Here is a 25,180-nt window from a genome sequence, read left to right on the forward strand (position 1 = left end):
ATCGGTAGGTTAAAAAATGCTCTACGCGTGGTAGTTCTGACAGCTCACTGACATTTCTAAAATAATATAGGAACACTACAGACAACAGTCTCCATACAAAACGCAGTACGAACCGTTATGTTAGCCCTCCCATCCGTTAGTAGCAAGTCATCAGTAATTTTAAAAACGAGTCGTTTTTATAGGAACTATTTTGTCCTACGATTCGTAGATATTGTAACGGATTGTAATATAAAACGATTCGTTTTTTGGATATTGGAACCGGGCGTTAGTGCGAGTTTTTTAACGTTTTCGATAACGTAAAAGTTAGCTCATATTTGTATGGAATGGGACGTTTGCCTACGTTTGCCGCTAGGGGCGCTGTTCCAACTACATAGCACTAAGCACACTGGTCTAGAGAAACCCATTCCGACAGGAGCCCTCTTCTTCGATATAGCGAAGGCGTTCGACAAAGTCTGGCACAACGGTTTGATATACAAACTGTATAACATGGGAGTGCCAGACAGGCTCGTGCTCATCATACGAGACTACTTGTCGAACCGTTCGTTCCGATATCGAGTCGAGGGAACGCGTTCCCGGCCCCGTCACGTCACAGCCGGAGTCCCGCAAGGCTCCGCCCTCTCCCCGTTACTATTCAGTTTGTATATTAACGATATACCCCGGTCTCCGGAGACCCATCTGGCGCTCTTCGCCGATGACACCGCCATCTACTACTCGTGTAGGAAGAAGGCGTTGCTTCATCGACGACTTCAGACCGCAGCTACCACCATGGGACAGTGGTTCCGGAAGTGGCGCATCGACATTAACCCCACGAAAAGCACAGCGGTGCTCTTCAAAAGGGGTCGCCCTCCGAACACCACGCTGAGCATCCCTCTCCCGACTAGGCGCGTCAACACCCCCGCCCCCGCCGTTCGCCCAATCACGATGTACGACCAGCCCATACCGTGGGCCCCGAAGGTCAAATATTTAGGCGTCACCCTCGACAGTAGGATGACATTCCGCCCCCACATCAAGACGGTACGCGATCGTGCCGCCTTCATCCTAGGACGTCTCTACCCGATGATATGTAGGCGAAGTAAAATGTCCCTTAGAAATAAGGTGACACTCTACAAAACTTGCATACGCCCCGTCATGACCTATGCAAGTGTAGTGTTCGCTCACGCGGCCCGCATACACTTAAAATCCTTCCAAATTATTCAATCCCGTTTTTGCAGGATAGCCGTCGGAGCCCCGTGGTTCGTCAGGAACGTCGACCTCCATGACGACCTGGACTTAGAGTCCATCAGTAAGTATCTTCAGTCGGCGTCCATGCGCCACTTCGATAAAGCGGCACGACACGAGAACCCTCTCATCGTGGCCGCCGGTAACTACATTCCCGATCCTGCGGACAGAATGGAAAGCAGTCGACGTCGCCCTAAACACGTCATCTCGGATCCTCCTGATCCACTAACGGTGCTTTTAGGTACTTCAAGCACCGGTCACCGTTCTCGTCGAACCCGTCGCTTGCGACGAAGGGCTCGACGAGTAAATTAACTCTCAGACACAGCCCACTGAGTTTCTCGCCGGATCTTCTCAGTGGGTCGCGTTTCCGATCCGGTGGTAGATTCTGCGAAGCACGACTCTTGCTAGGGTTCGTGTTAGCAACATCGTCAGGTTTGAGCCCCGTGAGCTCACCTACTAAAGTTAGGTTACGCTGAAATAGCCGCTAGGGCTATCAGCTTAGGTAGGAAAAAAAAAAAAAAAAAAAGGTCTAGAGAAATCATGTTAGCGTCGCCGGGCTAGTAGGTGAGCTCACGGGGCTCAAACCTGATGATGTTGCTAACACTGGCCTTAGCAAGAGCAGTGCTTCGCAGAATCTACCACCGGATCGGTACCTATAGAATTGAGACGTAATAACTCCTTTCTAAAGGCGATGTCTTTCGTTTATTTAGTTAAATAATAAATTCATTGAAATTATGTTAATTTTGTCATCACAATTCTAGTTATAAGTACATTTTATGTATGGTTAACGTTGAACAAAAAAAATAAACAGTTTTGATACTTATCGTTGTTTTATTAATTATGTTTAGATGTGGATTGATCTTTGATTAAAAAGCTCTCAATTTAATTTAAGTCTCGCAATATAATTGAACTTCGATCTTCGAGACAGCCAAAAATACATTAGGCATGCTCTTTTTCTCGCGATCAGAATTACTTTTGCGGATATAATAATATAATAAATAAGAAGAAAAAGACAATTGCCTTTCACGTAAATTTAGATTATTACAGGTATATAAATGAGAGAGAGAGAGAGTAAAGGCTTTGAAAGAAGTTATGGGCTCAGTTGACGCCATTCAAAGTGGACGCGTCGTGTAACGCTGATTTTAACCCAACCCTTTGATTTATTGTGAGATTTGAAGCTGGGTACGTAGGAATTAATGTAAAACTATAATAAAAACAAGAAGACAAGATAAAATACGTACAGGCTCAAGTAAGGAAACAATGGGAAAAATAATATTTGGATACAGAACAAAATGAATGTGTCCAGTTTGCTATAATGTAAGAATACTTTCGATTTTTTAGTGGCAATAACGTATAGTGACAGCGTAGGAGGAAGCTAATAGCAGTTGACGTTTCAGATTAGGGCTGTCTAGACAACGGCTCACGGGCCACATGCTGGTGTTCACGCGGCCCGCCACGAATGTTTTAATCAGAAAATAGTTGTAGAAATACACACTATACAAAGGATGAGACGTCCGGTGCATTCGTATGTAGCGATACACCGGTGTTCGAATCCCGCAGGCGGGTACCAATTTTTGTAATGAAATACGTACTTGACTAATGTTCACGATCGACTTCCACGGTGAAGGAATAACATTGAGTAATAAAAATAAAAACCCGGAAAATTTTAATTTGCGTAATTACCGGCGGTAGAACCTCTTGTGCCATGAAGCAGTAATGCGTTTCGGTTTGAAGGGCGGGGCAGCCGTTGTAACTATACTTGAGATCTTAGAACTTATATCTCAAGGTGGGTGGCGCATTTACGTTGTAGATATCTATGGACTCCAGCAACCACTAAACACCAGGTGGGCTGTGAGCTCGTCCACCAATCTAAGAAATAAAAAAACCTTGACTTCATACACCAACTTCTCGAGCACATTTTAAAGATTCATCCCAAAAAGATCCATTGTGATTTATCAACCTAAATTCACACTATCAAACTTTCACCATATAAATAAAACAAAAGGCATATTTTTATTATTTATATAATTTTTTTTTTGTTTTGTTTACAATACTTTTATATAAGGAAAGAAATTAACACACAGACACCACAACGTAAGCGGAAAAATATAAAAAAAAGTTAAAGAATGAAAAAAAAAAACGTCATTATTATCGCATATATTATGATCCCGGGGGATTACGGGATCGTCCCATCCCGGTGGGTAAAACGACATAAAATACATCAGACACACCGAGTCGCAACATTCATTCGCAAGCATTCTCGAAGCGTCATAAACAATGATAATGCCATTTAAAAAAAAAAAACGCCAAATTAAATCCGTAAAAGTAGGTACTGGTGGTAGGACCTCTTGTAAGTCCGCACGGGTAGGTACCCCCACCCTGCCTATTTCTGCCGTGAAGCAGTAATGCGATTCGGTTTGAAGGGCGGGGCAGCCGTTGTTACTGAATATGCAATTTGGAAAAGGGCACATGTCGCATACTTTGTCAAATACGTTTTTTCATATACATGTAGTTTTGAGGTTTATACCTACACCCATTTTATAATAATTCCAGTAATTTTCAATTGCTAATTAACACTAAAATATATCTCAAAAGTTAATATTTTAAATTTCAAACATGCTTTAGAAAATAATCATGCTTTTTTTCATTTCCTGAACATTTCACATTTTCAGAGATGTGCCTTTTTGGAAATTGCATATTCAACTATACTGAGACCTTAGAACTGATATCTCAAGGTGGGTGGCGCATTTACACTGTAGATGTCTATGGGCTTCATTAACCACTTAACACCAGGTGGGCTGTGAGCTCGTCCACCCACCAAAGCAATAAAAATTTTTTTTTAAGTCTAACACACATTTTTATATAATAATACAATTCAACGAATCTCGAATTTGTTTGATTGATATCAAAACAAAAACAAAACTAATTATCATCACTTCGTCGGGCATACGCGACGTGGGCGTTTTTTTTTTATTGCTTAGATGGGTGGACGAGCTCACAGCCCAACTGGTGTTAACTGGTTACTGGAGCCCATGGACATCTACAACGTAAATGCGCCACCCACCTTGAGATACAAGTTCTAAGGTCCCAAGTACGTCAAGGAGTTTACGTATAACGTCCCAGTGTGCTTATTGTGAGTTTTTTAACGTTCTCGATAGCGTAAAAGTTAACTCAAATTTGTATAGAGTTAGAACAGCGCCCCTAGCGGCAAACGAAGGGAAGCTAAACCGAATCTGAACTTAATTACCGAATTAGTGGGACGTACAATACAAAATAAGCGTATAGTAATTACGTCATAGTCAAAAACGATGTTCATTGAATTTGAATAATTTTTAATACGCTTTTATTAGCTTCAGACGTATGTATGTTAGTATGTAACGGAATCTTTGAACATGATTTTGACCCCCTTCAAAACATCGGATTAACTCGGAATTTGGCATACTTATTAAGGACTGATGACAATACAATATTTTAAACAGTTTGATCCGTTATCCTTACTAGGATAATCAGGATTAGCGATTTTTTGTTTTCCTGAAACCATTTTTTTTGTGTGTCCCCAATAGCTCTACTATAAGGTGTTTCAGAATTATCCATACTTTCTTGGACACCCTGCATATACTCAATATGCTGCAATGCCTCAAGTTTTATAAGTGCATCCATTCCGGGTGGTGGTTTCCCGGGATCCGCCGAGTTCTAGCGGGGAAAGGGGGGGGTCATATTCATTTCGCTTCGAGACCTATCTTCGCATTACCGGGATTATCGTTGGACACTCAAGCTCACATTTCAACCGACGTTAAGCCGACCCTGAAGTCTGCGGAAGCCACACGAGTGGGGACTCAACACGCAGCGTACAAGGTCGCGACCCGAACGTAGCGTGAGCGGTTTGAGACGACAATCGCTGCCAGTGTGACCCGACCCTTACTTACTCTATCCTACCCTTAAACTCTCAACTGTCAACATTTAATATAAACATTCACACATTCGTATCCAAACAAAACACGCGCATCACTTAAACATATACATAAATATATTTTTTTTTAAATAACACATTTTATATATCAAAGGACGAAAAGGCTATTGGTTTTAAGCGATATTTAATCTTTGTAATTAAATGTCCGCTTTATTTGATATTAGCGACCCGCCCTCGCTTCGCTTCGGAAACATTAAATTTTATTATTGATAGCTGAGTCCCGCGATGCTACCCGCGTTATTGTCGTAGCGCGAGTGAAGCCGCGGGGCGAAGCTAGTCTAAAAAAAAGTAGCCTAAATTACTCCTTATATCATCAGCTACCTATCAGTGAAAGTCTCGTCAAAATCGGTCCAGTCGTTCCAGAGATTAGTCGGAACAAACAAACAGACAGACAGACAGACAGACAGACAAAAATTGTAAAAAATGTTATTTTGGTGTATGTACCGTATATGCATTTAGTAAAAAGCGGTTATTTCAATAATACAAACAGACACTCCAATTTTATTTATATGTATAGATTTTATCATCAACAGTTCGATGTTTTTAATTGAACTTCAATTAAGTTTACTCTATTCAAATAAACAAAAAAAAAATTTTTTTTATTTTTTTCCCAAAATTTTAATCTTTAAATTGCTCTCTTCTGTAATGTTACAAAAATTTCGCTTAAAACAAATAGCTTTTCAGCCCTTGATATATATATATATATATATATATATATGCATATCGACGCTTGAAAGGCAAACGTGACTAAGCGACAATAACTGCTTTGTACATAAATGATAGGCAATAACCATATTCGATGCGCAAAAAAAATATATATATTTCTAGGTCTATTAAAATCATTTCAATCCTACAGCTAGATTCGTTAAGATATAATTTTTTTCAGGTATTTTTTATATTAATTTCAAGGTTAAATTTTTATAATTAAATTATTTTTAGTTAATTTAATTAATTAATTAAATTAGTCTACAGTGTAAAGTTCACGCATTGTCGCTTAGTCACATTTGCCTTTGAGGCGTCGATATTATTATATACTCAAATGCCATTACAAGACTAATACGGACAGAAGATCGGATCTAGTTTTGATTATTAAAAAATTATTGCTCAATGGTTATCATTTTTTTCTTTTTGTCTTTTATCGATACGCAGTTCGGACGAGCGAGCCCGGCGCGCCATCACTACAGCGGCCCGTGGACATCAGACTGACGCGACCTCTGCTAAATTCCAACCGAATCCACTTGTGAAGTTCAGGCGTCTACCTTCAGACCAAAATTCCCTGCGCATCCTGTATAATATAACCTGCTTCAACTTTACATCGCGATTCTTACACAGATAGTAGATTCAGATGAAGCATTGTCTCACAAACAAAGTCAGTGACAATTAATTTTATTGTCAATTAAAACAAAAAGAAAAAAACACACGCTGTATGTAGCCGTTGTGACGTCACCGAGCCCGCGCGTCGTCCCGAAACACCCTGTGTCGCACTATCCATTACAACTTTACAACGCGATTGATACACGGATAGTGACGATCACTATCGTCTCACAAATAAACTCCGACACTGTGTAATTTATTGTCCGTTAGAGAAACCAAAAAAAACACACGCTGTATGTAGCCGCTGTGACGTCACCGCGCCCGCGCGTCGTAAGGCACTCTCGCAACCGTGCGGTCCCGGGGGGCGGCGGCGGGGGCAGGGGGCGGGGGGGGCGGCGCCTCCAGGGGTGTCCGGTGTCTGTGTGTCGGCAGGCGTCCTCGCATTCACTCGCGCAGCTTCAGCGCGTGATCCTTGATGGCGCCCCCGTCTCCTTCGGACACGAAGCGCTTGCGACCTCTGCCGGTAGGAGACGACCAGTATTAATTAATAAAAAGCAATAGAAAAGAAAGAGACAAACATACGTCTACAGGATATGGGTAACGAGAGAACGAGATAGATATACTTTTGAAGTAAGCAATACAACAACAATTGTGAACATTTATTAAGTACGTATTTCATTAGAAAAGTTGGTACCCGCCTGCGGGATTCGAACATCGTTGCATCGCTACATACGAATGCACCGGACGTCTTATCCTTTAAGCCACGACGTCTAAAATTAACACAATCAATACAAAATTTTGCTTAATAAATTTTAGTCCTTAAGGACTTTTAATTTAAGTCGCTAATTGCAGGTACATCCGTGACCTAAAGGTGTTAATTCCAGGTCATAAAATCCCTCTAAAAAAAATTAACTTGAGAGCTATTATAATTTATTGTCCTTTAAAAGAAATCTGATTAGTGAATTATTGAAATATTGCCAAATTCCAATAAATACTCAATTTAGCTTAATAAATTTTTGTCCTTAACACATATAGATTAAGGTCGCTAATTGCGTGTACGTCCGGCTGACCTCGTCCACCAGACATCTATTAGGCCACGACGACTAACACAACCAAAATACTAAATTTTGCTTAATCAATTTTAGTCCTTAACACCTAAAGATTAAGGTCGCTAATCGCGTGCACATCCGGCTCACCTCGTCGGCACACGCTTCAGCACGTTGTCCCCGAGCCTGAACCTCGTCTGGCACCGCTCCAAGAACCTGTCCAGCATGATGTAAGCGAGAGGCACGTCCAGGACGATATCATTCATATCCTCGAGCACGCGGATGAAGCCCTGAGACAAAAACCGATACGAGGACGTTAGTCACACACCTGGTGTTAATAACCATAGCAGACCATAGACATTTTCTTTTTGAAGTTATACTTCTTTAGGCGCGTTATGAAACATTGATGAAAGTGAAATTTTACGATGCGCGCGCACCGGGACACAAAATTAACAGAATGAAGTTGCCCACTAAATCGCTCATTACAATACGACCGACATAACTTGGCGAGTCTGAATATGGCCGCAGGTGAACTTTCCGAACCGTACCGAGAATTACCCACTTTATAAGATGTCAAGAAAAGGGATGTCCAATCTGCGTGTTTGAGGATGTTGTTTAATCGATTTTTTTTCAAATTGATTAAAATTTAAATAAAAATAAAATAAAAATTAATAAAAATAAAGTATAACTTCTTACGCGCGTACATAAGTACACGCACCCTTCTTTTTTTTGGTACAATTATTCCTTATTAGGAAAGGCAAAGGGATCTGAGCCCATACAGCCTTGTCTGTTCTATATAATTTCTGAAATAAAAATTTAAGGCCGAAGCCAAATCTTATATAATTTCCAATCCTTGTAAAATCAGCCCATAGACATCTACAACGTAAATCCGCCACCCACCTTGAGATATGAGTTCTAACGTCTCAAGTATAGTTACAACGGCTGCCCCACCCTTCAAACCGAAACGCATTACTGCTTCGCGACAGAAACAGGCAGGGCGATGGTACCTACCCGCGCGGACTCACAAGAGGTCCTACCACCAGTAACAACTTTGACAATAGAATCATAATAATGTACAAACTTATAATTTCAATTAATTATAGTCGAATCTCGACTACCGGGAGACCACCCTGCCTATTTCCACCGTGGAGCAGAAATGCGTTTCGGTTTGAAACTATACCGAGACCTTAGAATTCATATCTCAAGGTGGGTGGGTGGCGGCATTTACGTTTTTCATGTCTATGGACTCCGGTAACCACTCACCACCAGGTGGGCCGTGAGCTCGTCCACCCATCTAAGCAATAAAAAACTGGGACCGGCCACTCACCCTGTCCATTTGGTCGGGCGTGACTATACAGCACCTCCGCAATTCAGCAAGAAACGTGCAAAGCTGTTCTTCAACACCAGAATTTATGGTCTCCAAAGCCAGGAGTATTGTCTGAAAGCAAAAAAATAATAATTGTTGTCTATATATTAATATTTGAAGCAAAAACTTTGTCAACTTTTTACAAAAATTGCGCGGACGGAGGAGTATGAAATTTCCCACACTTGTCTATATATATATAAAAGAAAATCGTGTTAGTTACACTATTTATAACTCAAGAACGGATGAACTAATTTGGCTGAAAATTGGTGAGGAGGTAGCTTAGAACCAGGAGAAGGACATAGGATATACTTTTTATCACGCTCCCGTGGGACGCGACATAAAACGTGGTATAACAAAACGCAACTGATATGGAATAACAAAATGCAACTGTATAGCTAAACGTAATATAGTCTATGGCTAATTATAGTAGAATTTTGAAGTTGACCGGTTGATGTGTTTGTTTCGAATTTCTATTTATTGTGCCGAGATAGGTAATCATTAAGAAAGCCATGCCGCGACCAGCACTATCAAATGTTTCCCGACGAAGCCGTAATACAACCAGGATTCGAAACATCGCGAGTGAAAGGACTGAAGAAGAATAAAAAAAAATACAATAATAATAATAAAGTATCATTAAAATACTTGCTATTTTAATTTATATTAATTATCCAAATAAGAAATTGACCATGATAAAATCAAAAGTCTGCTCATTTATTGCCTCTAAGGCGGAACAAAGTTTCCCGGGTCACCTAGTACAGAATATATAGAAGGAGTGCAGAATGTTATTATTTTATTTAAATTATGCATTAATAATACATTAAATCAATAAATAAAAAACATTATAACACACACACACACACACACACACACACACACACACACACACACACACACACACACACACAAACACACAAACACACAAACACACAAACACACAAACACACAAACACACAAACACACAAACACACAAACACACACGCACGCACGCACGCACGCACGCACGCACGCACGCACGCACGCACGCACGCACGCATATATTGTAACAGTATTTATGGTGAGACTAAGTATTGACAGTCTACGGCTCTCACCTCGTAGACCAGCTCGTGGTGGAAGTGAGGAACCTCCAACTCCCGCACGCAGCGCATCGCCTCCGCGAGCTCGCCCGAAGTCAGGTACTCCTTCAGCAGCAACTGGATCTGACGGATGAGAGACTTGACCGGCCTGCGGTAGGGGACCAGACCGGACCAGATATTAGTGACCGAACTAGTAAATCTTTGAAGTGAAACTTCTTTAGAAACGTTGTGATTTCAAACTCGATGAAACGAAATGAAACGAAACGAAAAAATAAGTCCATAGTAACAGACACAAACACAAAAATGTATATAGGATTCAGCCGGTTAGAGTATGAGATAGAACACATGTAGACGTGAAGTTAAAATATCAATTCACAGAGGGCGCTACCTCATACTATAAAAGATGATTTACAGTTATTTACTAATGACAACATTTTACATATACTTAGACTTCGAAGGTTTCACTTCTACCACGTGTGAATTGCACACGTTTTTTTTTTTTTTTATCGCATAGTTGAGTGGACGAGCTCACAGCCCACCTGGTGTTAAATGGTTATCGGATACCATAGACATCTACAACATAAACGCCGCCACCCACCTTGAGATATAAGTTCCAAGGTCTCAGTATAGTTACAACGGCTGTCCCACCCTTTAAACCGAAAAAATCGGAAACTTCGGAAACCTATTTTATATAATCATAATTTTACTTGTAGTAGGACGTCTTATGAGTCCGCACGGGTAGGCGCCACCACCCTGCCCTATTTCTGCCGTGAAGCAGTAATGCGTTTCGACTTGAAGGGCGTTTACGTTATAGGTGTATATGGGCTTCTGTAACCACTTAACACCAGGTGGGATGTGAGTTCGTCCACCCATCTATGCAATAAAAATTTTTGGCTCAAAAGAGCAGAATCTTAAGCCTTTAAAAAAAATTGTTATTTATTACCTGATACCTCCGCCGACGCCCCATATGTTGTCCAGCCTCACTAGCCCTTGCTTCATAGACAGTAGAGTCTCAGCTCTGTGTATAGCTTGTCTGTGGACGTAAAAAAAAGATTTAAATATGGCGGTATTTAATTGTGTACATAATTGTTTTTGTGAACATTATTATTGTGTTTACAATTAAGCTCCTTATTTGCAATTTCAAAATAATGCGACTCAAGTCCGGCATTTAAAGATTTCTTTATTCGGGGTTGTTTGAGAATTTAAACAAAATGAAATCAACCTTATTACTCAGTACATAAAGTATATTTTTAATGCGGCCACATGAGCTGTTCCGTCCTTAGATCCTTAGAGTCGCTTTGCGTGTTTTATTATTTCAATATGTAAATCACCATCCCATAATCACGTGTTCCTGTATTCGCAGCATATTTACAGGACACATATCCTGCAGTATTTTTTATTGTCCTTGTAGGCAGACGAGCATACGGCCCATCTAGGTTAGTTCGATGACCTCCGAATGGTGGCCGGCCGGAGGTGGATGAGGAGAGCCGAAGACCGGGCTCAGTATTGGAGATTAGAAGAGGCCTATGTTCAACAACGCAGAACTGGCCTGATGATGATAATGATGACGATGATGATGACGACGACGACGATGATGATGATGATGATGATAATGATAATGATAATGATGATGATGATGATGATGATGATAATGATGACGACGATGACAATAATGATATAAACGATGATGCTGATGACTACGATAATAATGACGATGATGATGATAACGACGATGACAACAATGATAATAACGATGACGGTGATAATAATGATCGACGACGATGATGATTGTGATGACGATGTTGAGGATGACGACGACGATAATAATGATGATGATGATCGACATGATGATGATTATGATGACGACGACGATAATAATGATGATGATGATCGACGACGATGATAATAATGACGACGAGGACGATCGACGTCACCAATGGCAGGGGCAGTGCCGAGCCGCCGTCCACCGAATACAGAGCTATCACTGTATAGACTGTGTATAGACCGCGCGTGTCGTGTCTCACCTGGCGGGCGCGGAGAGCGCGGCGGCGGCCTGCGCCTGCACGAAGCGCGGCGGCAGGCAGTCGTCGGCCACGCAGCGCGCTATGAAGTTGGACAGCAGCAGCGCCGCGTCCGGCGTGTCCAGCACCAGGTCCGGCAGCTTCTCCAGCAGACGCTCGAACGCTGACCGACAGACCGGACCGACGCTATAGGTACGAACCGCGCCAATGGTGGTAGGACCTCTTGTGAGTCCGCGCAGGTAGGTACCAACGCCCTGCCTATTTCTGCCGTGAATCAGTAACGCGTTTCGGCTTGAAGAGCGGGGCAGCCGTTGTAACTATACTTGAGAACTTAGAACTGATATCTCAAGGTGGGTGGTTTACTTCGTAGATGTCTGTGGGTTCCAGTAACCACTTAACACCAGGTGGGCTGTGAGCTCGTCCACCCATCTAATAAAAAAAAAAAACGAAACGAATCTAAAATGGCAACGGCGGCGATCATGCGCTCTCACTCTAAACTATTGCTTTTTTGTCCTACCTAAGCTGAGAGCCTTGAGGGGCTATATCAGCGTAACCTTAACTAGTAGGTGATCTCACGGGGCTCAAACCTGACGACGTTGCTAACATGAACCCTAGCAAGAGCAATGCTTCGCAGAATCTACCACCGGATCGGAAACGCGACCCACTGAGAAGATCCGGCGAGAAACTCAGTGGGCTGTGTCTGTGGGTTAATTTACTCGTCGAGCCCTACGTCGCAAGCGATGGGTTCGACGAGAACGATGCCCGGTTAATCCGATTGAGTTGATTGAATATTTATAGGGGGTAGATTGTAAATAGTATTTTCCCAACCCAACCACCTGACCCACTGTAATCCGGTTTCGAATATAAGACAAAATTCCGACACTGCCCAATACGTCCTTTTGCTTAGGTGGATGGACGAGCTCACCCGGTGTTATGTGGTTACCGAAGCCTATAGACATCTACAACGTAAATACCTACCTTGAGATATAAGTTCTAAGGTCTCAGTATAGTTACAACGGCTGCCCCGCCCTTCAAACCGAAACGCACTACTGCTTCACGGCAGAAATAGGCGGGGCGGTGGTACCACCCGAGCGGACTGACAAGACTTCCTACCACCAGTTAACAAAATCTTATTCAAACAAGCCATGCGGAGTACTCAATCGTAGACAGCGACTATGCTTTGTCCCTGACATTTCTGACATCCATGAGTCACGGTAACCAATCACCATCAGGTTAGACGTAGGCTCGTCACTGCCTACAAGGGCAATACAAAAAAAAAGACTGTTGTAAAAAACGTAGTTTAAGTAAATAGGATTAAGTTTAAACACCACTAATGTACTAGGTTTAAGTTGTAAATGTAAAAATAATAGAAATAAATGGGTCCCAATTGCCCTACTCCGCCCCCTCACCCTTTTTTAGTCGTAGCTAGGAATGCAAAGTATGAATAATAAATGCGAGAATTGGTATGATAATGAATGCGTCGGAATTAATGCGTGACCTAGCTTTTAAGCCCCTTATGTAGTATGGGCAGGCAAACTATAAATTAAAATTAAAACAAAAAATGTAAAGCCTTCGTCAAACAGAATGCGTAATTAGCGCGCGTTAGAGCGCTAATCTGACGCCGCGCTATGACGCCGAGATGTGTTGTACTACTATGGTAACATACCGTCAAACAGAGCCCCAGCGCTATGAGTACGCAGCGCTCTGTCGCGGCGTTAGGACGCTTTGACGTCAGGCGTTGTAATTTTTTACAAATTGTTTTAGCTTCCGAGTGAATGTGTATTAAAATACTAGATAATGCCCGAAAAAATGATATAAATAGTTAGAAAATACCCATGCTTATACAATGCCACATCTGAATCACTCGATTTCTTAATACTTTGAAATTTTCCCACTGCTATCGAAAGGCACTATGATTTGGCGAATGCGTTGCGTCAAGGAGCGTTAGACTCATCTAGTCAATTTGAAGAGCGCGACGTTAAGTACGCGGCGCTAAGTACGCGTTCTGTTTGACAAAGGCTTATATAAGAACCTCTGGCTTTGTTGTTTGACAGAGAGGTACGAAAAAAAACCCTCGTCTGCGAGTGGCTGTGTGAAAAACTTTAAAACTCACCGTAGCCGATGTCTTTGGCTGAAAAAACTCTTCCATACAGATCGGATATGAGGACCGAGGCCATTTCGCAGTGCATCGCCTTGTGATCCAACGCTATCTCCACAATTGTCTCGCACACCTGAAGGGAGCCAGGTTTGTTTACACATGAGGCCTATAAAATCAAAGGCAGCTAAACGCCTTAATGTCGTAAAATGGATTAACAATGGCGCTATCTTATTTAGTTAGTTGGACACGTTTTCATGTTATAACAAATGCATCTAAATCTCTAACAAATTCGGTTAAAAAAATTTATTTTTACTCTGTACTGAGTACTAATAAACGAAGTTTTATCATTTAAAATTCAGATTAATATTCCCATTCTTTATAAATCTGCTTTAAAATAAAGAATATCGGTAGCTACCCGAACAAAGTTACTTCAGCTTCTGAAACCGTGAGTCTTGCTAACACTGGCCCTAGCAAGAGCAGTACTTCGATGGATCGGGAGGATCCGTAATGACGTGCTTAGGGCCGATTTTTGTAGTTTACCTGAATATTTGACAGACTTGGATTTAGCTGCCTTTGTTTTTATAGGCCTCACATGTACAGACGAAACTGTTAGTTTTTTATTGCTTAGATGGGTGGACGAGCTTCACAGCCCACGTGGTTACCGGAGCCCATAGGCATCTACAACGTAAATGCCGCCACCCACCTTGAGTCCTACCACCCACTCACTGGTGGTAGGACCTCTTGTGAGTCCGCGCGGGTAGGTACCACCGCTCTGCCTATTTCTGCCGTGAAGCAGTAATGCGTTTCGGTTTGAAATGTGGGGCAGCAGTTACAACTATACTTGAGACTTTAGAACTTATATCTCAAGGTGGGTGGCGCATTTACGCCGTAAATGTCTATGGGCTCCAGTAACCACTTAACACCAGGTGGGCTGTGAGCTCGTCCACCCATCTAAGCAATAAAAAAAAAAGAAATGAGTTGTAAGATTTCACTACAGTGCGCGGCGATAAACGCTCCCCATCGTCCTTTAGAAAGAGACACGGTTAATTTCATAGAGCGTCGTCTCTGTCGCACACTACCAGTCCGATCGCTCCCTACCCGCTCTGGACACTAACGGTGCTTTTAGGTACCCCAAGCACCGGTCACCGTCCTCGTCGAACCCATCGCTTGCGACGAAGGGCTCGATGAGTAAATTAACCCACAGACACAGCCCACTGAGTTTCTCGCCGGATCTTCTCAGCGGGTCGCGTTTCCGATCCGGTGGTAGATTCTGCGAAGCACGGCTCTTGCTAGAGATAGTGTTAGCAACAACGTCAGGTTTGAGTCCCGTGAGCTCACCTACTAGCCCGGTGACGCTGATATGATCCCTCTAAGCCAGCGGTCGGGGAACTTTTTTAATTATTACCCCAAAATATTTTTGTGTAAGTTGATATTATTACCCCATGGCGAAGAAGAAAAAAAAAAAGAAATCGCTTCTTTTTAGCATCTTTCATACTATATCCCCCATTATAATTTTGAAAAGAAAACAATAACAAAAATTTAATTTAAATATCATTTATATTAATTTATATTAACCTAGTAATACAAAACGGTAATAATACTAATATATGTAATATACAGTTGAGGCAAAAAAAATCGCCCCCACAGAAAATATATGTAAATGATAATTTCTTGTTTTGAGTTTGAAATCGCAACGATTCTAAAGAAGTTTCACTTCAATATATACTTTTTTCTTACAAAAGTTTCATTTTTAACCCCCAAAATTTCATTTGACCCTATTTGGGGTAATTTACCCCGGTTCCCCGACCGCTGCTCTAAACCATCAGCTGAGGTAGGGGAAAAAAAGCCGCTCTGGTACGTCTGACAAACGTCACGTATAGACAAGACAGCTGAAGCCTTACCAGATGACTCCTCGCCGCCGTCACAAAGTCTAGGAACTCCTCGGCGGCCGCGTTCGTGTCTCCATGCTCAAAATACTCTAATATCACAGGCTCGGATTTACGCTGTAACATGAGACAAATCGAAATATTTAATATAAATAAATATAAATATTTTACTAACAATCACGCCACGTTAACTGGTCCCGTGATAAGTTCGTAAAGAACTTGTGTTACAGGTACCAGATAACGGAAATAAATGTAAGATTTTTATTATACACATACATATATTTAATATACATCCATAACCCCGGAAAAGACATTTATATTTATCATACAAATATCTCCCCTTGGCAAGATTCGAACCCGCGACCCCCTAGTGTAGTGACCATGTCACTTACCACTACACCAGACGGACGTTAATAAATTTGAATCAAAAATAGTCTAAGAAAAAATGATTTTATTGTCAAGAAAAAAGCGCGGGTTGCATGGTATCAGTACATAGTTATAAATATTTTGTTTTAATTCAAATGTATTTTAAAAATTTTTTGTTGGCTTTTCTATGAAAGCGTATTTTGTTAGTTTTTTTAAACTATTATTTATTTTCCATTTTTTAGTTGAATATCATTTTTTTTTTTAATTTTGTATTGTCATCAGTTCTTAACAAGTATACCAAATTTCGAGCTAATCCGACGTTTTAAAGGGGTCAAAATCATGTTCAAAGATTCCGTAACATACATATACGTCTGAAGCTAATAAAAGTGTATTAAAAACATCAGTGTGCTTCCCTTCGTTTGCCGCTAGGGGCGCTGTTCCAGTTCCATATAAATTTGAGTTAACTACCATCAGTAATTACGCAAATTATAATTTTGCGGGTTTTGATTTTTATTACACGATGTTATTCCTTCACCGTGGAAGTCAATCGTGAACATTTGTTAAGTACGTATTTCATTAGAAAAATTGGTACCCGCCTGCGGGATTCGAACACCGTTGCATTGCTTCAACACGAATGCACCGGACGTCTTATCCTTTAGGCCACGACTTCATTATTTTGAATTAAGATTCAAAGATTCAAATCACAAATCCATCACATACGCGATATGCGATTCTCAACCTTAATCTAATAAGAAACTATGGTAAAACTCATTATGAATCGCGATTAGATATTGCCTTCGTAATATAATTATCTCCCGGGTCAATGCACCGTGCGATGTTACACAAAATGCTTACGCGTCGTACGCACGCGAGGTGTATTTGTGCCAAACTGGACGAACTCAGGGTGGTCAGACTGTGGTCCAAAATAAAAATGTTTTTTTTTTACTGTCCCCCCAAGTTGCTCAGTAATCGTAAGGGTCCGTTCACACAGACCGGCTCGGAGAGGAGAGGAGATTTTTATCACGTTGGAAACGGAGTTTTGAGTGATTGTAGTAAAGTTCATTTTTGCATGTGCTCATTTTTAATACGCTTTTATTAGCTTCAGACGTATGTATGTTAGTATGTAACGAAATCTTTGGACACGATTTTGACCCCCTTCAAAACATCGGATTAACTCGAAATTTAGTATACTTATTAAGGACCGATGACAAATCAATATTAAAAAAATATATACATAAATTCAACTAAAAAATTCAAATTAAATAGTTTAAAAAAACGAACAAAATAGTATTTGAAAATACGCTTTTATAGAAAATCCAACTAAAAAATAGAAAATAAATTTTAATAAATTTGAATTAAAAATAGTGTAAGAAAAATTATTTTATTGTAAAAAAAAAGCGTGGGGTGCATGGTATCAGTAGTTATAAATATTTTATGAACAGATATGAGCAGAAGGGTTATTTTGATAATATCCTGAAAAGCACTCCACGCTTTTTCTACAATAAAATAATTTTTTTTTTACACTATTTTTATTTTAAATTTATTGAAATTTATTTTCTGCTGAGATGAGGGGAAGAGGTCACTGCCCCCTGGTGTGCAGTAGTCACTTTAGCCCAAAGACATCAAACAACATAAATGCCGCCACCCACCTTGAGACAAGAGTTCTAAAACAACGTAAATAAATGCCGCCAACTTAGAAACATGAGTTCTAAGGTCTCAGTTTTAACAGTACAGCGGCTGCCCTACCTTGCATAACGGAACGCATTAGTGCTTCGCGACCGAATTAGGCAGGGTGGTGGTACCTATCCGCACGGACAACTAAGGTTCATGCTAATACTGTGATGGGTGTGATTTTTGTTAAATACTCTTCTATTCTAACCCAAGCTTGTTGACTAAAAGTATATATTTCAGAGTTCTGTCACCTTTAACGTTTGACATGAGACATTCTGATGCTACTAACTTCCAGTGTGCTTAGTGAGACTTTTATAACGTTCTCGATAGCGTAAAAGTTACCTCAAATTTGTATGCAGTTGGAACAGCGCCCCTAGCGGCAAACGTAGGGAATCTGTTCCAACTCCATAAATAATAAAAAAATACGTGTAGCACTCGGAGATTGCCGCGATAAAGCTATTGCATAGCATTTTTTATCAACTTATACAATTATAATTAGACAATAATAAAATAAGACCACGCTATATTTATAAACATTAACTGTTCCCTTCACACTCATAAGCTAGACCGCGCGAGAGAGAGATGGGCAGACTTTTCATGATGCGCATTATTAAATTTGGTAGACGGGACCCCGCGACCTGACCCCCCCCAAGTCCGTCTCTGTAATGTACGTGCACTCCATTTGTGTTGACGAACCTTCAGGGCCGCATCGAGACGTGATTTCCCTAACGTCAGCGTGTTTGTTTACACAACACCAACAGGTATTTAAATAATTATATTTATCGAAGGCGTTGGTTGGTTTCTTTCAGCATTCCATCTGTTTGCCGAATTTATTTTATGAACGACGCGAATAAAGCCATTCGCTCAGAGTGATTAGGTCGAAATTCCAATGGCACAGCGGAGTGCAAAATGGGATATTTTGAAAATGCTATATTTAAAAAAACGTAGTAGTAGTGAAACCGGTAAAAATGAAAAAACACCCGAACAGTCAGACGAGCACACGGCTCACCTGATGATGAGTGGTTACCATCGCTCATGGGCGTCAGCAATGCCAGGGGCAGAGCCAAGCCGCTGCCCACCATTAAGTACTCTCCACAAGTCTCGTTTGAAGAAGGACATGTCATAGCGCTCGGGAAACACCGTGGAGGGGCTCATTCCAAAGCCTAATCGTACGTGGCAAAAATGATCTCTGAAAACGCGCTGTGGATCAATGCGAAAATTCGGGATCCGATGTTGCTTTAACGTGGGCTCTACGATAATGCGGGATTCTTTTGCTTGGTAATCTGCCTTCTGATTAGTAAAGTACGTAATTCATTAGAGAAATTGGTACCCGTCTGCGGGATTCGAACACCGGTGCATCGCAAGATACAAATGCACGGGGCGTCTTAAGCTGCTCTCAGACTACGCTATACTATGGTGCTACGCTATACTATTAAGTGTTAAGTGGTCACTGGAGCTCATAGACATACCCGTGCGGACTGACAAGAGGTCCTACCACCAGTAATAGCTTCTCTCATAGTCCGCCACAATGAACCATCCTCCGCTTTCCGCATCCAATCTTTCCCAGCATATCGCCGCAAGCCATCGGTCCACCGAGCAGGAGGACGCCCAACGCAGCGCTTAGTAGCCTATACTTAGCCAATAATATATAGTACAGTAGTGTGAATATGTCCATAACAATGTATGGTGTGCGATACTGTTGTGATGTCAAATTCAAATTCAAATTCAAAATCATTTATTTCAACATAGATGTCAGTATGACATATTTGTTGAATGTCAAAATACAAATAACAATGTTAACCACCGGTCTACCACCGGTTTAAAAAAAAGCCAGTCCTGAGAAGAACCGGCGAAACAAAATCAGCGGGCTTTTTTTGTTTTTTCTCAAATATTTTCTTTTTTTTAAATAAATAAAAATATTTACAATAAAGGAAAAAACAAGCCGAAAAATACAATTAAAAAAAATAATTAATAATAATGAAAAATGAAAAGGCCAGGAGCGAGCGCCTCATTTCATGTTAGCTATAATATACTACTAGAGGATGACCGGTTTTTTTGTTGTTGATAAATTGCGTTTTTTGGAAATTTTAATTAAACTAGCAACCCGCCCTCGCTTCGTTTCGGAAACTGTAATTTACTATTGATTTCTCCACTATTTAATGGATGTTATTATACATATAAACGTTCCTCTTCAATCCCTCTATCTATTAAAAAAAACCGTATCAAAATCCGTTGCGTAGTTTTAAAGATTTAAGCATACATAGGGATATAGGGACAGAGAAAGCGACTTTGTTTTATACTATGTAGCGATGATACGAATTACATAAATTGATAAAATGATTAAATATTTCAAGATCGTTTAGGCATTTTTAAGTGAACACGTGAGTTAAAAAGACCCAAATAATATAAACTAGATGATGACCGGTTTTTTTTTTTATAACGCCATCTTGTTGTGTCTTTAAAGCGGTTAGTTGCCCTCAATTAAGAAAAATAGTATTATTATTCGCCAATAGATGTCGGGAAGAGTTGATTATTGAAAACACGAATAAAACAACATTTTCTGAAAATAAATCGTAGCTAGATCGATTTATCGCCTCCAAAATCTCCTGTATACTAAATTTTATGAAAATCGTTGGAGCCGTTTCCGAGATTCAGATTATATACATATACTATATATTAATATACAAGAATTGCTCGTTTAAAGGTATAAGATAAACTATTCATTTTCTTGGTCTAACCTTAAATCAAACACTCATTGGCTTCGGGTGTCTTAACAACGCCATCTGCTGAAGTAGCTTTAGTGTTATTGTGTCTTTAAAGCAGTCAGTTTCTCTCAATTACGAAAAATAGTATTATTATTCGCCAATAGATGTCGGGAAGAGTCATAAAGTTGATTATCGATAAAGTTGATTATTGAAAACACGAATAAAACAACGTTTTCTGAAAATGAATCGTAGCTAGATCGATTTATCGCCTCCGAAATCCCCTGTATACAAAATTTTATGAAAATCGTTGGGGCCGTTTCCGAGATTCAGATTATATATTATATATATATATTTATAGACAAGAATTGCTCGTTTAAAGATATAAGATATGCTTATTATATTAAAGCGTAGTCTGAAAGCAGCTTTATCCTTTAGGCCGCGACGACTTCAAAATGTATGCGGGCGTAATCAAACGAGGTTTGGAAGAACTCTCGAGGTAGACTGCGATATGCTTGTCCCATCTGGCTTATGTATGATAGCCAACCACAAACAATCAACTTTGAAAGCAATAAAAAAATAATCGGTCTGAATTATTAAGAATCATACGTAGAATTAAAATAAAGTTTCTCTATAAGAAACTTAAAAAAAAGTGCAAAAAAATATTGTTTTATGTTATTTATGCATATATGTAATCTATATAAGTATCTATATTTAGCATTATGTGTATTTTATAATACTGAGATGTTACTTTAAGGAAGATTTTTGTTTTGATTTTGTTCTTTTTTTGTTTTTTTGTTGTTGTTTGTTATTCTTTTGTTAATCCTTTTATTGCTTAGATGGGTGGACGAGCTCACAGCCCACCTGGTGTTAAGTGGTTACTGGAGCCCATAGACATCTACAATGTAAATGCGCCACCCACCTTGAGATATAAGTTCTAAGGTCTCAGCACAGTCACAACAGCTACCCCACCCTTCAAACCGAAACGCATCACTGCTTCACGGCAGAAAATAGGCAGGGCGGTGGTAGGTTACATTGGCGGACTTCATGCCTAAGGCATTATCTACCAGTCAACAAAAGGTAGTGCAGAGAAAATAGTGGTAAGTGCAATGAATTTATGCATGTAACGGAAACTTTTGACATGTGCCCCTTCAAAATTTCGGATTAACTCGAAATTTGACATACTTATCAAGGGCCGATATTATTACAATATTTCGTGGGGTGCTTTTTAAGATATTATCAAAATAATAATCCTTCTACTCATATCTGTCAATAAAATATTTATGACTATTGATATCATGCACCCCAGGCTTTTATAATACAATAAATATATTTTCCATGTTAATGCACCTACCATGCATTATCTCTGCACCACCCTATGGTCGACTGGAAGAGAATGCCCATGGCATTAAGTCCGCCTGTGTACAACTTTTGTTTTGTGCATAAAGTAAAAAAAAAAAATTTAGTAAATATTTCGAATCAAAAAAATTTCGATAAAATCGACTTTTCATACGGTAGTAGGGGCCACGACTCCACGACGACGACCTACATAATTTCGAACGGAATGAAGTTAGCAAAAAAACAACTATGAGATAACAGACGCGGTGACATATCTATAGTCTAGTATTATGTTCGTAATGTTTTTATAATGAAAATGAATCGCAAAAAAAAAAGGAAATAAAAATACAGGTGTCCTTCATATAACACGAAACTGCTGTTATGTATCATAAAATTTTACACCTAAGACATGTTTTTGATAGAAAACGCGGTACACATTGCTTTTATTTATATTATTTCATGATTACTAAATATAACACGGTTTCGATACAACACAAGACATGGCCTTCATACTACACGGTATATCTTGTTTCGTATAACGCGGTTTCGATATAACACGCAGTATACATTGCTTTTATTTATATTGAGGGGTGAAAGGCGATTTGATGTAAGCGACATTTTTTGAAACTTTACAAGAGAGATATTTAAAGTTAAAAATTTGGGAAAAATATCACAACTAAAAAACTTTTTATAGCTATTTGAACGGAATAAACTTAATTGAACTTCAATTAAAAACATCGAACTGTTGATGCTAATACCAAATAAAACGAATCTTTAATTATAAAGATAAATGTTGCGTATTAAGCATAATTTTCCAAATAAGGCCAAATATTCTTTATTTTTATATCGTATAACGCGACTTCGCGGTATAGCACGGTACGAACTGATCGTGTTATACGAGGGACGCCTGTATCAAATGACACCCCCTCCCCCCCCAGATGGAACGTTTCTGATTACCATTAAATTGAAATATGAATATCTGAGCATAGAGAGCATTATTCATATGCTTATGTTTCGCAACTTCTTGAAACATGAGCATGTCTAGAGTTTTCTGATCATCGGTCCCTACAAAGTTCCTTAGAAAAATTATCAAAGTCATAAGTGTGGTTCAGAAGTAAAATAACAAACAAACCTAACTACGGAACCTGAACTGAAAATAATAACATTTTAAAGTTCTTTTTAATTCTGCTTTCTTGCGGTCGCCAAGGAAAGTCTCATATAACCTTAACAGCTTTTAAACGTGTAACGATGCGTTTGTGGTTTAAAAACTATACTTGAGTCCTTAGAACTGATATCTCAAAGTGGGTGGCGCATTTACGTAGATGTCTATAGACTCCAGTAACCGCTTAGCACCAGGTGGGCTGTAAGCTCATCCACCAATCAAAGCAATAAAAAAAAATTATATAGTACGGATCAACAAAACCAGTGAGAGATTTAATATTTTATATAAATAACATTAAAAACAAACGAAATCTAAACTACACATACATGTCCATCGTATACTTCAAACGTTCGAGTTTGTAAACATAGCTTCAAGGTTTTATCAAACATTAAAAATGTGAATGTAATGTTTAAAATGAATTAAAGAGATTATACGAATTGTTTTGTTTTTAGTTTTTTTTTTATGAAGAAGAAAAAAAAACAAAATGGTGCGAGTGTTTAGAAAATATTTCTTACAATTTAATTTTTTTTTTTCTTCAAATATTTCTGTTCTTCATATAAATATCAAACATTTCTTTAAATATAATTTCCGTTCCGATTTCTAATAATAAAACTGATTCGAGATGGAGTTTTATCACTGAAATGTTGACGAAAGAAATTTTACTTCGTTTTTTTTAATTTCTTAAGTGTGTATATTATACATTAAATCATAATTAATCAAGATGCGACCACAACTTTTTTATCCGTAATAATGAATATTTAATTCACTTCGACTATCTTGATGATATCCCTCATTTTATTCCGTTAAAATCGGTTTTCTGTTATCGTTAAAAATATGTTTATTTTATTACTTCGACGGGTGGACTAGCTCACAGCCCATCTGGTGTTAAGTGGGTACTGGAGCCCATAGACATCTACAACGTAAATGCGCCACCCAAGTTGAGATATGAGTTCTAAGGTCTCACTCAGTATAGATACAAGGGCTGCCCCACCCTTCAAACCGAAACGCATTACTGCTTCACGGAGGAAATAGACGGTGCGGTGGCACCTACCCGTGCGGACTCACACGAGGCCCTACCACCAGTAATTACGCAAATTATAATTTGGCGGGTTTCATTTTAATTACACGATGTTATTCCTTCACCGCGGAAGTCAATCGTGAACATTTGTTAAGTACGTATTTCATTAGGAAACAAAGTACCCGCCACGGGGTTTAGAACACCGGTGCATCGCTAGATACGAATGCACCGGACGTCTTATCCTTTAGGCCACGACGACTTGTACGTGTGTATTTTTAATGTTTTTTTAAATCAATACTAAACGTTGTCATCATTAGCACACACAGAGACGTGCTTTATCTACCACCGGACAGTATATCAATCAGTAGGTACTACCGCGCTGAGTGTGGTACAGACAAACCTAAATGATTTTCGCCTTCGCGTAGTCAATGACCGCAATTCTTGGCTATTAAGACGCTGCTAAAATACTAAATGCTATACTAACTAATATTGAATTTCATACGCAATGAAGGGACCAGTAATGAATCTGACCGGCCATCGTTCACGTAGCCCCCGTCGCTTGCGACGAAGGGCTCTACGAATAAATTAACCCACAGACACAGCCCACTGAGTAGGCAGCGGCTTGGCTCTGCCCCTGGCATTGCTGAAGTCCATGGGCGACGGTAACCACTCACCATCAGGTGGGCCGTATGCTCGTCTGCCTACAAGGGCAATAAAAAACTAAAAAAAGAACTGAGTTTCTCGCCAGATCTTCTCAGTGGGTCGCGATTCCGATCCGGTGGTAGATTCAGCGAAGCACTGCTCTTGCTAGGGCCAGTGTTAGCAACACTCCGGTTTGAGCCCCGTGAGCTCACCTACCACCAATAATTACGCAAATTATAATTTTGCGGGTTTGATTTTTATTACACGGCATATATAGGTCGACTATTAT

The 25,180-nt window shown here is 39.8% G+C and overlaps 1 protein-coding gene and 1 long non-coding RNA gene across 2 annotated transcripts in view; one reads left to right on the forward strand and one right to left on the reverse strand.

The window, feature by feature from the left end:
• The first annotated feature begins 368 nt into the window (after positions 1–368).
• LOC134201340 (uncharacterized) lies at positions 369–5,014 on the forward strand. The gene is made up of 3 exons (XR_009976572.1): positions 369–388; positions 1,746–3,953; positions 4,303–5,014. It is a non-coding gene; the product is annotated as an uncharacterized LOC134201340 (long non-coding RNA).
• Positions 3,227–25,180, reverse strand: part of LOC101737003 (programmed cell death protein 4) — a 30,118-nt gene continuing 8,164 nt past the window's right edge. Inside the window, exons 3-10 of the mRNA XM_038019769.2 lie at positions 16,008–16,109; positions 14,122–14,239; positions 12,012–12,171; positions 10,931–11,020; positions 10,003–10,135; positions 8,876–8,986; positions 7,699–7,838; positions 3,227–7,019 (exon numbers count right to left, since the gene is read on the reverse strand). Of these exons, the coding sequence (XP_037875697.1) occupies positions 6,947–7,019; positions 7,699–7,838; positions 8,876–8,986; positions 10,003–10,135; positions 10,931–11,020; positions 12,012–12,171; positions 14,122–14,239; positions 16,008–16,109 (927 nt within the window). The 3' untranslated portion in view covers positions 3,227–6,946. The remainder of the gene's footprint in view (positions 7,020–7,698; positions 7,839–8,875; positions 8,987–10,002; positions 10,136–10,930; positions 11,021–12,011; positions 12,172–14,121; positions 14,240–16,007; positions 16,110–25,180) is intronic.

This window comes from Bombyx mori, chromosome 24 (assembly GCF_030269925.1).
Source record: "Bombyx mori chromosome 24, ASM3026992v2".
NCBI classification, from domain to species: domain Eukaryota; kingdom Metazoa; phylum Arthropoda; class Insecta; order Lepidoptera; family Bombycidae; genus Bombyx; species Bombyx mori.